Below are 11,517 nucleotides of genomic sequence, written 5' to 3'. Positions count from 1 at the left end.
AAGCCCTCCCAAGGGGTCTCCGGCCAGGGCAGGGCCTGCATGGGCACCAGCCTGCAGCAAGGGGGAAGGGTGGGGGTGGCTGTCACTTGCCTGGTCACCAGCTCAGGCCCTCCCCACAGTCACAGCACCTGAGAGACACCTGGCCCATTTCTCCTTTATTATATAATCTGAGCCCCTGCTGTCACAGTCAGTCACACAGGACAAACAGCACAGAAGCCCTGAACGCATCCCCTCACCCAGAGGCGCAGGGGCCACGTCTGATCAGAGCCCTCTCCTGTCTTTGGAGACTGGTTCCCTCAGTTCCCTTGCTTGAGGAGGCTGTAAACCTGCTCCAGCATGTGGCCTAGGCCCTGGTCCTTGGGCATCCTGCTGGCCAGGGAGATCTGAAAACAGGCAGGTCCGGCGCCTCAGGGCTGCTGCCCTGCTAAGAGCTCCACTAACCCCGGTGGTGTGCCTAAAACCACACCTCCAGGTGCATCCTGGGCCTAGGAATGTCATCTGGGGGGTAAGATTCCTCCACACCTTCCACAGTCGGCTCTCACACTCCCCATCCCCCACACCCCACCCCGGGGTGCCCGGGCCACACCCACCCTACCAACCCAGCCCCGCCCCACCCCGCCCCGCCCCGAAGTAGGAGGTGACCAATGTGGCAGCTTTAAGCCCCAGTCACTGTTCAGTGTGAACAGAACAAGCAAACATGAAGCTGGTTCTCTGTAAAGCCAAGTGGGATGTGTCTTCTGAGAATAACTCCCAGGCAGGGACAAGGCTGCCAAGCCCTTGCTGACACACCCCTGACTTAACGGGGGGGGGGCGGGGGGGGGGGGCAGTGGGGGTTGCGACTGGATTGGCCTCCTCCCAGCACCAGCCCCTCTGCCTGGCTCAGCTCTGCTGTGCTTCAGACTCGGAGCCCCTCCTGTTCAGGAGCAGCATCTCAGCCAGGATAGCCCCAGGGCCATGAGGGCTGCAGTCTTTTACATCTTCATCTGTACCTGATAGCCATCTCCACCACTGTCACCACCCTCATGTGACAAACATGACTTTCCTTTGGCAGCACTTATATCTGACTAAAATATTTTTGTATAGGTCCGCTTAACTCACTTTTCCTTGAGCTGCCTGTGGATATATTCTTGTGGGGCTCCCTGAGATCTTTACAAAAGGAAGGGTTTGCACGGGACTCGAGGTGTGAGCGTCACTCACCTTCAGCTTGTCCAGGTAGCTGTGCTCCTGGTTCCAAGTCTCCTGGAACCTGACGAGGTCAGGGGCACCCTTGTAGAACTCCACCAGCAGCATCTAGCAGGACACGGAACACATGAGCCCCAGCCGCTGCCGCCCATCAAGGGGTCTCTGGACTAATGCAGCCCAGCACGTAGGGGTTACCTAGTTCCCCAAGAGAGGGACCTCCGAGCAGTGCCACCCTGGGGAAATGAAGGCGCTTGGCAGAAGGGAGGGCTGCCTGGAGGAGGAGACACCTCCCCCAGAAGCAGAAGAATCGCTGAATGCGATTCTTTCTACCCCTGCAGCCCTGAAAGACTCCCTGGCCTAGCCTTAGTTTGAGCAGGAATATCTGTGAAGTCACAGGTGTGATGAACTAGCTCCATTTGTTTAAATGCCTGTTGAATGGCAGAAGTAACACCGGAGGTCCTCACATGTCTCCACTGGGAGAATCAGTGGCAGGTGCATAGCCCAAGGTAGGAGCGTCCCTACTAGCACCTTCCAGAACAGCAAGGAGGCCGGGTGAGGGGAGGGGCCGGGATTGGGGACTTGATCCTTAGAGCCCGTGATTTTCAGCAGCAGAAGAGACCTGATCTGGGTCTTGATGTGGCACTTTCAACCACAGATTCCTGACGCCTAGAGTTATGTCCAACTTGTGGGGCACCCTCAGCCCCTGCCTGCTCCTCCCAGGGTCCCCCACCCACACCACCCCAGAGTGAGCTTACCATCTCATGGAGGATGTCATTAGTCAGGAAGTTGTCCTGGACATAGGCCATTTCCACGTCCATGGGGATGCCGTAGTCACTGGGCCTTTGCTGGCGGAGACACAGGTTGGTCACCACTAGCTACCGCCCCGCACCCCCCAGCCCAATACTGAGGGCACAGCAGGAAGTTCCCTGGACTGGGGGCCAGGGAATCGATACTGCAGGCCTGGCTCTGGGCTGCGATCAGATTCAGAGCCACGTGGGGTCTCAGAAGAACCCAGCAATGTGAACAGGGAGGCAGGGTGGCCTCCATCACAGACACACACAGGAGTGGCCATGGCTCCCAAATTTCTTTCTAAAGCTGATTTCTGACTCCAAGACTGGACTTGGAGAATGAAACCAGACAGGTCTCAGATCGGAGGCCATACTGGTAGCCAAGGCAGCTTGCCACAGTTGGAGCCCCAACCTTTTCAACACCACTCACACGTACTGCCTCAGCTCAGTGATTATGTTCCTATCTCACAGTTGAGAGAAACTGAGGCCCCAGCTACCCAGATGAGCTGGAAACCAGAGTACTGGTTTTTTGCTGCTAACAAGCCCTCCTGACCCCGCCCACAACCATGCAGGGCCCCACCCACACCTCCCCTGAAGCCCCGCCTACCTCAGGGGGCGGCATCACCCAGAAGGGCGAGATCTTGGACTCTGGGCCGGGGTTGCCAGAGTAGTAAGGGGCTGCAGACAGAGACACAGAGAAGGGGCTGGACTTGGGATCTCGGTGACGGGCAGGGCCCACGCCCACCCCTTTCCCTGGACTCACAGCAGAGCAGGGCGAGGCAGGGCTGGAAACCGTTGCTGGAGCCCTGCAGCCGTAACTGGTAGTCCATCTGCGCGTCGATGTCCTGCAGCGACGGTAGTGCCGGGCTGTGCGGGTGGCTGTGGTACCAGCCTACCAGGGACAGGCCGCGCAGGAGCAGGCTCTGATAGATCTGAGGGCAGAGACGCGGCTGGGGCCGGCACGGGATGGTGGGGCTCCACCAGCCCTGATGCGCTCACGCCACCATCCAGCCCCACACGGCCAACATTTAATGAGCGCCTGCTGTGTACCAGGCCCCTGAGGATACAGCAGTGACCAACCGAAACAGACCCTGCCCCGCGCTCAGCGAATCCAGGGAGGGGGACAGTCAACAAAGACATAAAGAAGATGCTCCAGGCTTCTCCGGTGGCTCAGCTGTAAAGAACCTGCCAGCCAATGCAAGAGATAAAGGCTTCAACCCCAGACGCGGGAGTACTCCACATGCCCGGGAGTAAATAAGGCCATCCACACCAACTGAGCCTGTGCTCCGGAGCCTGGGAGCTGCAACTACTCAAGTCCCTATGCTCCAGAGCCCGTGCTCCGCAATAAGAAAAGCCCCCAAGCCTCAGCTAGAGAAAAGACCCAGCAGAGCCAAACATAAGTAATTTTTTTTTAAAGCCTCCTATATTCCCCGGTGGTCCAGTGGTTAAGGACTTGGACCTCTCACAGCCCCACAAGGGGTGGGGCTCAATCCCTGGTGTAGGAACCAAGATCCCGCAAGCCGCTGGCGCTGCCAAAACAGAATAATAAAATAATAATGATATAATAAAATAATAAGTGCTCCTATTGTAAATCTAAGGCAAAACATTATTTTGCTCACTGCTGTATCCCCAGCTCAAGGAACAATTCCTGGCACACAGTAGGTGCTCAATAAAGTTAAATAAAGAGGCAGATGTGCGAACGCAAGTAGAGGCAAGCGCAAGCATAAAGAGAAAGGAAAAGGTGGGTGGAGAAAGCTGTGCACCAAACGCACACCTAGTCTGTCCTCCGGAACTGACCATGCTGGAAAAGGCGGGCGTGGGGCGCTTAGTGCAGTGCTAGGCGCATACTAAGCACTGTATGAAAACATCGAAGGAGGGCATTTAATATTTATCCGGCCTTTACCAGGTGACAGGCAGGCTGAGTGGGGAAGGGGCTGGAGGCATCTGCGCAGAGGAAGAATGACGGTGGGGGGGTCACAGGTGTGGGGACTGGAGCTCACACGTAGCTATCTGCACCCTTGCTGAGTGGCGACACGGCGCTAGGCACCCTGACGCGGTAGCCAGGACAGCTGTGTGTGCACCAGCCTGCACCCCCTCCCCAACAAATGCCCCGTCGCCATGTGCCCCCTCACCTCCTCTTCCACGGTGGCCGCGGTCTCCGCGTCCCCGAGCCGGCTCCGACAGGGGAAGGCTCTAACCACCGTGAGCACTGCACGGAGGCGGGAGAAGGGGTGGACATTGACCCCGGCCCCCAAACACCCTCTCTGCCCACGGGCCCCCAATACCCACTCTGACTGTTGATGTCCCAGCGGCCCCCCAGGTACCCCACGACCTGGCTGCGGGTCAGGTGGCTGTGGAAGTCCTGGGGAGGGGGAGGGACATGGGAAGACCCGCTCAGACTGCGCCTGGTCCCAAGGCCGTCCTGGGGGTCAGCCCACCCCCCTCCTTCCTCAGATATTGATTACCTACTATTTACCAATAGTGAACAGAGCAGACAAGGTCTCTGTTCCAAGGACCCTCTGGGCAGGGACCAGCCCCTCCCCAGGCCTGGGAGCCCGAGACCTAAGGGACAAGCAAGGAGTTGGGCACACACCACCAGGAACAGCACGTTGCTGGAGACGGCCACGTTGAATGGCTGGAACTTGTTGATAGCTGCGAAAGACGTTACTTCCACCAGGGTGCGGGGGTTCCTGTGACAGCCAGGAAGGTTCCACAGCCTCAGACACCCCAAGGGCCTTCCCTCACCCCCACACTGGCTCCCTCGGTCCCACAGCTAGCTCTGAAGATCTGAGGCCTTGTCTCCAACCTGCCCCTGCCTGCCCTTGTCCCCCAACCCCATGCTGCAGAGCTTCTGTAGACGGGGATGAGGGCGGGGGTTCCAGCGGGCATGGGGTGCATCTGACCTGGCCGAGTCACGACTTCCCAGCATGCAGTAGCGAACCGGCACCCGGATCTTGTTTTCCACCCTTTTCCCTGGGGGCGTGGCCTCTGGGGAGTTGGCAGGTGGTGTTAAGAAAAGAAGTCAGTATCAGTTTCTCCCAAGCTAGGAACTGGAAAACCAAGACCAGGCAGTCCTAGAAAGAAAGAAGACTCCAGGGGCAGTCTTAAAAAATCAAGAAAGGACTTCCCTGGTGGTCCAGTGGCTAAGAGTCCATGCTCCTAATGCAAGGGACGTGGGTTCCACCCCTGGTAAGGGAACCAGATCGTGCAAGCTGCAACTAAGACCCAGTGCAGCCAAATCAATCAATAAATAAATATTTTTAAAAACAAAGAAATCAGGTAGCAAGTCAACAAATTGGACATAAAAAAACTAAAAAATCAGAAGAAGGGATCAGGAAATCAGGTGAGGACCAGACAGGCAAAGAAATCAGGCAACGGAGCAAGAAAATCCTATAGAGGAGTAAGGATAAAGAAATTAGGCAGTGGGACCAAGAAATGTAGAATTAAAGCTTAAAAAGTCAGGCGGTGAGACTGAAATTAGGCAACGAGGGCTGGGAAGTCAGCCAGGCTTCTAGTGGGCTCTACACCCAGCCTCCTCTCCCGCCTGAGCTCTGTCCACCTCCCCCCACCGTCCCCACCTCCTCCCCTCCCCGACACCTCTTACCCGAGTGGACAGGCTCCGAGGGGCCCTTCCCTTGCAGTCTCCTACTCTTGTCCTCCGCTGAGGCTGCTGTCAGAACCTCCTCCTCCTCTTCCTCTATCAGCGGCTCCTCCTCCTCTACTTCGCTGGCCGGGCTCTGGGTGGGGTCGGGGTGGGGGAGAACGTGACGGGACTTTTAGCTGGATTCTCCATGCCCTCCCCACAAGTTGGACCAAGAACTCTGGCAGGCCAGAACCTGCCATTCCTGTCGTTGGCCCGGGTGCCCACGAGAGGGAGAGAGTGAGCAGAGACAATCTAGGATGAGGACCAGTTGCTCAGGCTGGAATCCCGCCTCCGCCTGTTATAAACTGACTTCAGGCTCTGCTGCTAAGTCATTTCAGTCGTGTCCGATTCTGTGCAACCCCATAGACGGCAGCCCACCAGGCTCCCCCGTCTCTGGGATTCTCCAGGCAAGAACACTGGAGTGGGTTGCCATTTCCTTCACCAATGCATGAAAGTGAAAAGTGAAAGTGAAGTCGCTCAGTCGTGTCTGACTCTTCACGACCCCAAGGACTGCAGCCTACCAGGCTCTTCTGTCCATGGGATTTTCCAGGCAAGAGTACTGGAGTGGGTTGCCATTGCCTTCTTCAGGCTCTATTCTCCTGTAAAACGGCAGAATGACTTCCAAACCCACAGGGGTGGCATAAGGGTGAAATCAGATAATGTGTGCAAAGCATTTAGCATATGCCAAGCATATGCCCTGCTGCTCCATTCATCCAGCTGGTAAACACTTGGCATGGATTAGTTGATCAGATTCTCTCAATAACCTCTCCTCCTTTCTCCTAAAGAGCCCTTCCTTGATGAAGTGACTTCTCTGTCAAAACCCAACGGCCACATCTCAGTCTCTGTCCCCTGCCTCCTCTCAGCAGCGTCTCCTGGTAACTCCTCGGGGATCCCCACCCCCGCACTGACCGGCTTACCTCCCACCACTCCTGAACCCCCTTATTCTCCCCCATCTCACTTGTTGGGCCAGGGCTGGGTCCTCCCGCCTCTTTATTCCCCCACCTACACCCCTTCTGGGTGGCCTCAAACCCCAGTTGCCCCCTGGACAACTGCCCACAATCCTGACTCCAGGCTAGGTCTCCCTTGACCTCTGGGCCCCAGGTCTGGCTAGTCCCTGACATCTCAAAAGGGGGTGTTCACATTCAAGAAGGCCACCCTGACCATCCCCCTAAACTTGCTCCTCCACACATCTCCGATGAGGGTAATCCTGTCCAGGCGCTTGCTAAAACATTTAGGGGAACAAAACATCTCCTAACACCAACATCAGATCCACCAGCAAATCACATCACATCCACTTGCAGAATTAACCAGAACTTACCCACTTCCTCCTCCTCAAAGGCCGGCCAGATTCACCCCATCATCACCCACCTGCACCCTGAATCCCTGGCTCCTGTTGTCCTCCCAACAGCGGCCACCAGAGAGCGCCGCTAAGGACCTGACTCAGGCCCCACACCTACTCTACTCACAGTACTCCAGGGATCCGACTTCCCTCAGGGTACAAGCCCAAGTCCTCCCCACAGCCCACTATGCCCTCCAAGACTTGCCCCTTTCCCCTCCCTGCCCTTCCCTCCTCCCTCTCTCCCTATAATCACTCTCTGCTCCAGTCACATCAGAGTCTTGCTGTTCCCCAAAAACACAAGACCGGTCCAGCCTTTGCACATGCTGTTTTCCAGAAATCTTTATAGCTCCCTGCCTCCACCCCTTCAGTTCACTGATCAGATGTCACTTTCTCAATGAGGCCTTCTCTGGCCATCCTATTCCTTTCAGCACTTGCTTCCCCTGCCCCTGCTCACTTCTTCCAAAGTATGATAAGATGGAGTTATTTCTTTTGTTTCTCTCTCCATGAAGGCAGGGATGTTTCTCATTTGGCTCTCTGCTTTATCTCCAGCATGTAGAAGAGGGCCTGGCACACAGCTGGCGTTTATTAAATGCTTGCTGAATGAACAGCCCTATGGTGTGGTGTGAAGGTTAGTTTTATAAGTCAACTGGGCTCAGCTATAGTACCCAGTTACTGAATCAAACACTAGCCTAGGTGTTGCTATGAAGGCATCTGGTTGATGTGGTCGACATCTACAATAAGTTAACTTTCAATAAAGAAGATTACCCTTGATACTGTCAGTGGGCCTCACCCAATCAGGTGAAAGGCCTTAAGAGCAAAACCTGAGGCTTCCTGGAAAACAAGAAATTCTGCCTCGAGACTGCAGCATCTGGGGACTTCCCTGGTGGTCGGGAGGTTACGAATCTGCCTTCCAATGAAGGGAATCTGGGTTTGATCTCTTGTCAGGGAACTAAGATCCCACATGCTGTGGGGCAACTAAGCCTGTGCACTTGGGAGTCCAAGCCGCAACGAGAGAGAGGCACGTGCACTACAAGAGCCCACGAACTGAAACTAAGATCTGATGCAGCCAAATAAATAAAAACATTAAAAAAAGACTGCAGCATCAATTCCAGCCTCTGTGTGTACGTGTGTGTGTCTGTGTGTGTGTGCATGTATTACTATCACAGCATTCAAGACCCTCCCAAATCTGGTCCCTGCCAACGCTGCCAGCCCCCTCGGCTACTAAGGCATCAAATCTCCAGCTGCATCAGCTAACAATGGTTCCTTAAGCATCATGTGTTTCTTCATGCCTACAAAGCTGTGCATATGCCATTCCTTCTTCTGGAAAGCTCTTTACCCTTCATCTCACGCTGATCAACTCCTATTCATCCCTCAAGGCCCCAGCTCCAACATTCTCTCTCAGGGCACTCTTTATCCAACAGTGAGTCAGGGAGGCTGAAGGATGTACCTCATCAGCGGCAGTTGCAGTCATATGGAGCTGGTTTCGCCGGAGCCAAGCAGCTTTGTACTTGTCCAGTTTCTGGCCCTTGTATTTGACAGAGGCCCAGCCACAGCCAGACTTCTTGGCCGGGTTCACCAGCTTCTTGCAATGGGTGGCCCAGGCACTGGGTGAGTTGAACACCTGGCCTGTTTCCTGCCACACAATCCTTCCATCGGGCTGCAGGTCTCCCACGAACTTCTTCCCCTGCAGTGACAGTGGGTTGGCTGGACCCAGGAGCTGGTACTCATCAAGACTCCCTCCTCCAGGAAGTCCTGCCTGACCCCATGCTGCTTCCCAGGGCTTGCCACCCATCTCCCACTTCGTTCCAGGAGGCTTCCAGCTTAGGTACCATCCTGATCAGCCTGGATTGAAATTGTCAAGTTATGTGCCCATCCCCACTCCTTCACTGGACTGTGAGCCCCAAAGGACAAGAACTACATGTGACTTGATCTCCACTGTGTCCCTAACACCCAACACAGCGTGGCACACAGCAGATGCTCAATTCACAAACTGCTCCCATTCACAAAGAGAACAATAACAATAATGGTAATAATAACAAACACTTATAAAGGACTTACTGTGTAGCAGGCACACTACTGAGCAGTTTATTCATTGCATCCTCATGCAATCCCATGGGAGGAAAGAAAATCCCATTCATTTTACGGATGGGGAAACTAGGATACGCATAGGTTGAGTGAAGTTACGCCAGGAAGGCACTAATGTCCTCTCTGAGCCTAAGATTCTCTTTTGTGGAATGGAGAGTTTGGTGAACAATGTTCTCCCACCCAGAAAGGCTCCTGCTGGGTCAGGATGCTCTGTGCCTCAGTTTCCCCTCTTCACACCAGGGGCTCGGCTTGCGGCAAGAAAGCACACTAGACCCGGGTTTCCCCCTTCTGCACGAGCTGGAACGCGATGAGGCTGGGAGGTGCTCACCAGGTAGTAGATGGACAGCACTCCGGCGCCCGGCTCCAGCAGCGCGTCTTTGAGGAGCACCCGCAGCGTGACCGCGCGCCTAGTGAGCGCGCCCCCTGGCCCACCGCAGCTCCCCGGTCCCGCCCCGCCGCCGCCTCCGCCGCCGCGCGCGCCTCCCGATGCCCCTGGCCGCTCCGGGTCCTCGGCCTCCGCCTCGTCCTCGTCTTCATCCGGCGCCTCCTCGCCCGCGCCGCCCGCGGGGGACAGCGGTTCCGGAGCTACGGGCAGCGACAGGCTGCAGCGGAGCCGCGCGCCCTGAGCCGGTGCAGCCACCCAGCCCGGTGCCCCACCGGCCCCCCGCCAGGCCCGCCGTACCTGCCATTGCCGTTCCGCCCCACGCCCCGCGCCCGGTGCGCCTCGGGCTCTTTCTTCCCGGCACGTGACACGGCTCCGCCCCTAGTGGGGAGCACCGCTGCCATTGGCCGCCGCCGGTGGGCGACTGGGGGCTTGGCCAGCAGAGGCGAGCGGTGGAAAGCCAGACTCTGGCCTGTTCACGCGGGAGAAGGAGGTGGGGGTTCAACCCTAGGGGACCATTCGGGAAACTGAGGCCTGAGGCCACTTTCTGTGGGAGGGAAGTGGTAACCGAGAGCTCGGGGCACCACTGGAAACACTGAGGCCGGAGGCTTCCTCTTTCGGAGAACCAATGACTCCACCCGAGGACACCGACTGAGGCCTGGGGCTAGGGGACTTAGTGGGGCTCAACCTGCTACCTGCTACGACTAGCGGGGAAATTGAGATCCGCGATCACCCCTAATGAGGGACCCACAGGCCTCAGCTGTTGGTACCAGGAAGACACTGAGGCCTGGGAGGATAAGCCCCACTGCCCTGGGGCTGCGGGCCAGAATCAAGGAAACAACCCGGTACCTCGACTCTAAAGTGCCCAAGCCGGGCGGCATTCTCTAAAGGGTTAATTTCCACCCTCCCGGCCCTCGACTGCCTTGATTGGATCTCAGCTGAGCCCGCTAGCCAATTATAACTGGGTTATTTCATCTCTAGCCAGTAGACGATAGAGGGTGGGATCCCTCCCGCCAATCAAGCATTAAATTGCTCCTCCTCGACCAGTCAGCAGGAAGGAGTCCACGGGCCTTACGCGTCCAATCCGTTTTAGGGTCTGGTCTTCAACCAACCAATCAGTTCGCGAGTCAAACCTCCCTTGAGCACCCCCCCCCCCCCTCTCCCACCCAACCCTCAGCTCGCGATGCACGTGGGCGGAGACTGGCTAGCAGTGCGCGGGACTCTGCTGCTCTTTTGTCTCTGGTCACTGTCCCAGGACCTTGGCCCCGAGGCGCAGGGCCACCTCCCAGCACTGGGACTCCCCAACCCCAGGGAGGGCGGAAAGCCCTGGGCAGGGGCTCCCTCCAGCTGCACGGCAATTTTTTGGCTGGACTCAGCCACAGATGGGTGTACCCGATGCCGGTCTGAAAAGGGGACAGGGCTGTCCAGCCACAGTGGTCTGGAATGAGAGTGAACCTAGCTGCAAATCTTGCTCTACCATTTCCCAGCTCTGTGACTTTGGCCGTGTGTCTCCACCTCTCTGTTTGCTCCTGCGGATAACAATTCCTACTTCAGAGTTGTTAAAGAACAGGACTTGACATATAGTAAGAGCTGGGGAATGTGAGTGATTATTATTACTCATGATGCAATAAGATTTGTATTTTAAGGTAGGACAAGAAAAAGTAAACAACAATTCTTTGGACCTCTTCCTTCCCTCTCTTGCTCATCTGTGTAACACATTAACCAGAGATCCTCAAAGATGGAAAGATAGGGACTCCTGCTCCACAGTAAAGATCTCTTTTCTTTTCTTTTTCTAACATTTTATTTTTTTCCCCATTTTTTTTTAAATTGAAAGATAATACTTTACAATGTTGTGTTAGTTTCTGCTGTACAATGAAGTGAATCAGCCATGCTTGCGTGCTCAGTTGTGACAGACTCTGCGAGACACCCTGGACTGTAGCCCGCCAGGCTCCTCTGTCCCTGAGATTTCCCAAGCAAGAATGAGTTACTGTTTCCTTCTCCAATTTTTTTTTTTTCTTTTTTCTAATGTTGACAATATATCTTCTTATAAGAACAGTGTTCTTTCCCAGCTCTGTAGGGGTCATGATGATCTGCTGCT

At 55.7% G+C, this 11,517-nt stretch overlaps 1 protein-coding gene across 1 annotated transcript; it reads right to left on the bottom strand.

Moving 5' to 3' along the window:
- Nucleotides 1–140: 140 nt before the first annotated feature.
- MPND (MPN domain containing) lies at nucleotides 141–9,755 on the bottom strand. Its single transcript, XM_040241988.1, has 13 exons — nucleotides 9,720–9,755; nucleotides 9,366–9,622; nucleotides 8,400–8,636; nucleotides 5,575–5,707; nucleotides 4,874–4,958; nucleotides 4,564–4,660; nucleotides 4,260–4,332; nucleotides 4,103–4,179; nucleotides 2,734–2,902; nucleotides 2,578–2,648; nucleotides 1,938–2,027; nucleotides 1,198–1,290; nucleotides 141–383 (listed from the first exon to the last, which is right to left on the bottom strand). The coding sequence occupies exons 1-13, from the start codon at nucleotides 9,724–9,726 to the stop codon at nucleotides 297–299; spliced, it is 1,476 nt and encodes a 491-aa protein (XP_040097922.1). The 5' UTR covers nucleotides 9,727–9,755; the 3' UTR covers nucleotides 141–296.
- Between the last annotated feature and the right edge of the window lie 1,762 nt (nucleotides 9,756–11,517).

The sequence above is a fragment of the Oryx dammah genome, unplaced genomic scaffold, assembly GCF_014754425.2.
Source record: "Oryx dammah isolate SB20612 unplaced genomic scaffold, SCBI_Odam_1.1 HiC_scaffold_5, whole genome shotgun sequence".
Classification (NCBI taxonomy): Eukaryota; Metazoa; Chordata; class Mammalia; order Artiodactyla; family Bovidae; genus Oryx; species Oryx dammah.
This window is presented reverse-complemented; position numbering and strand designations above follow the sequence as displayed.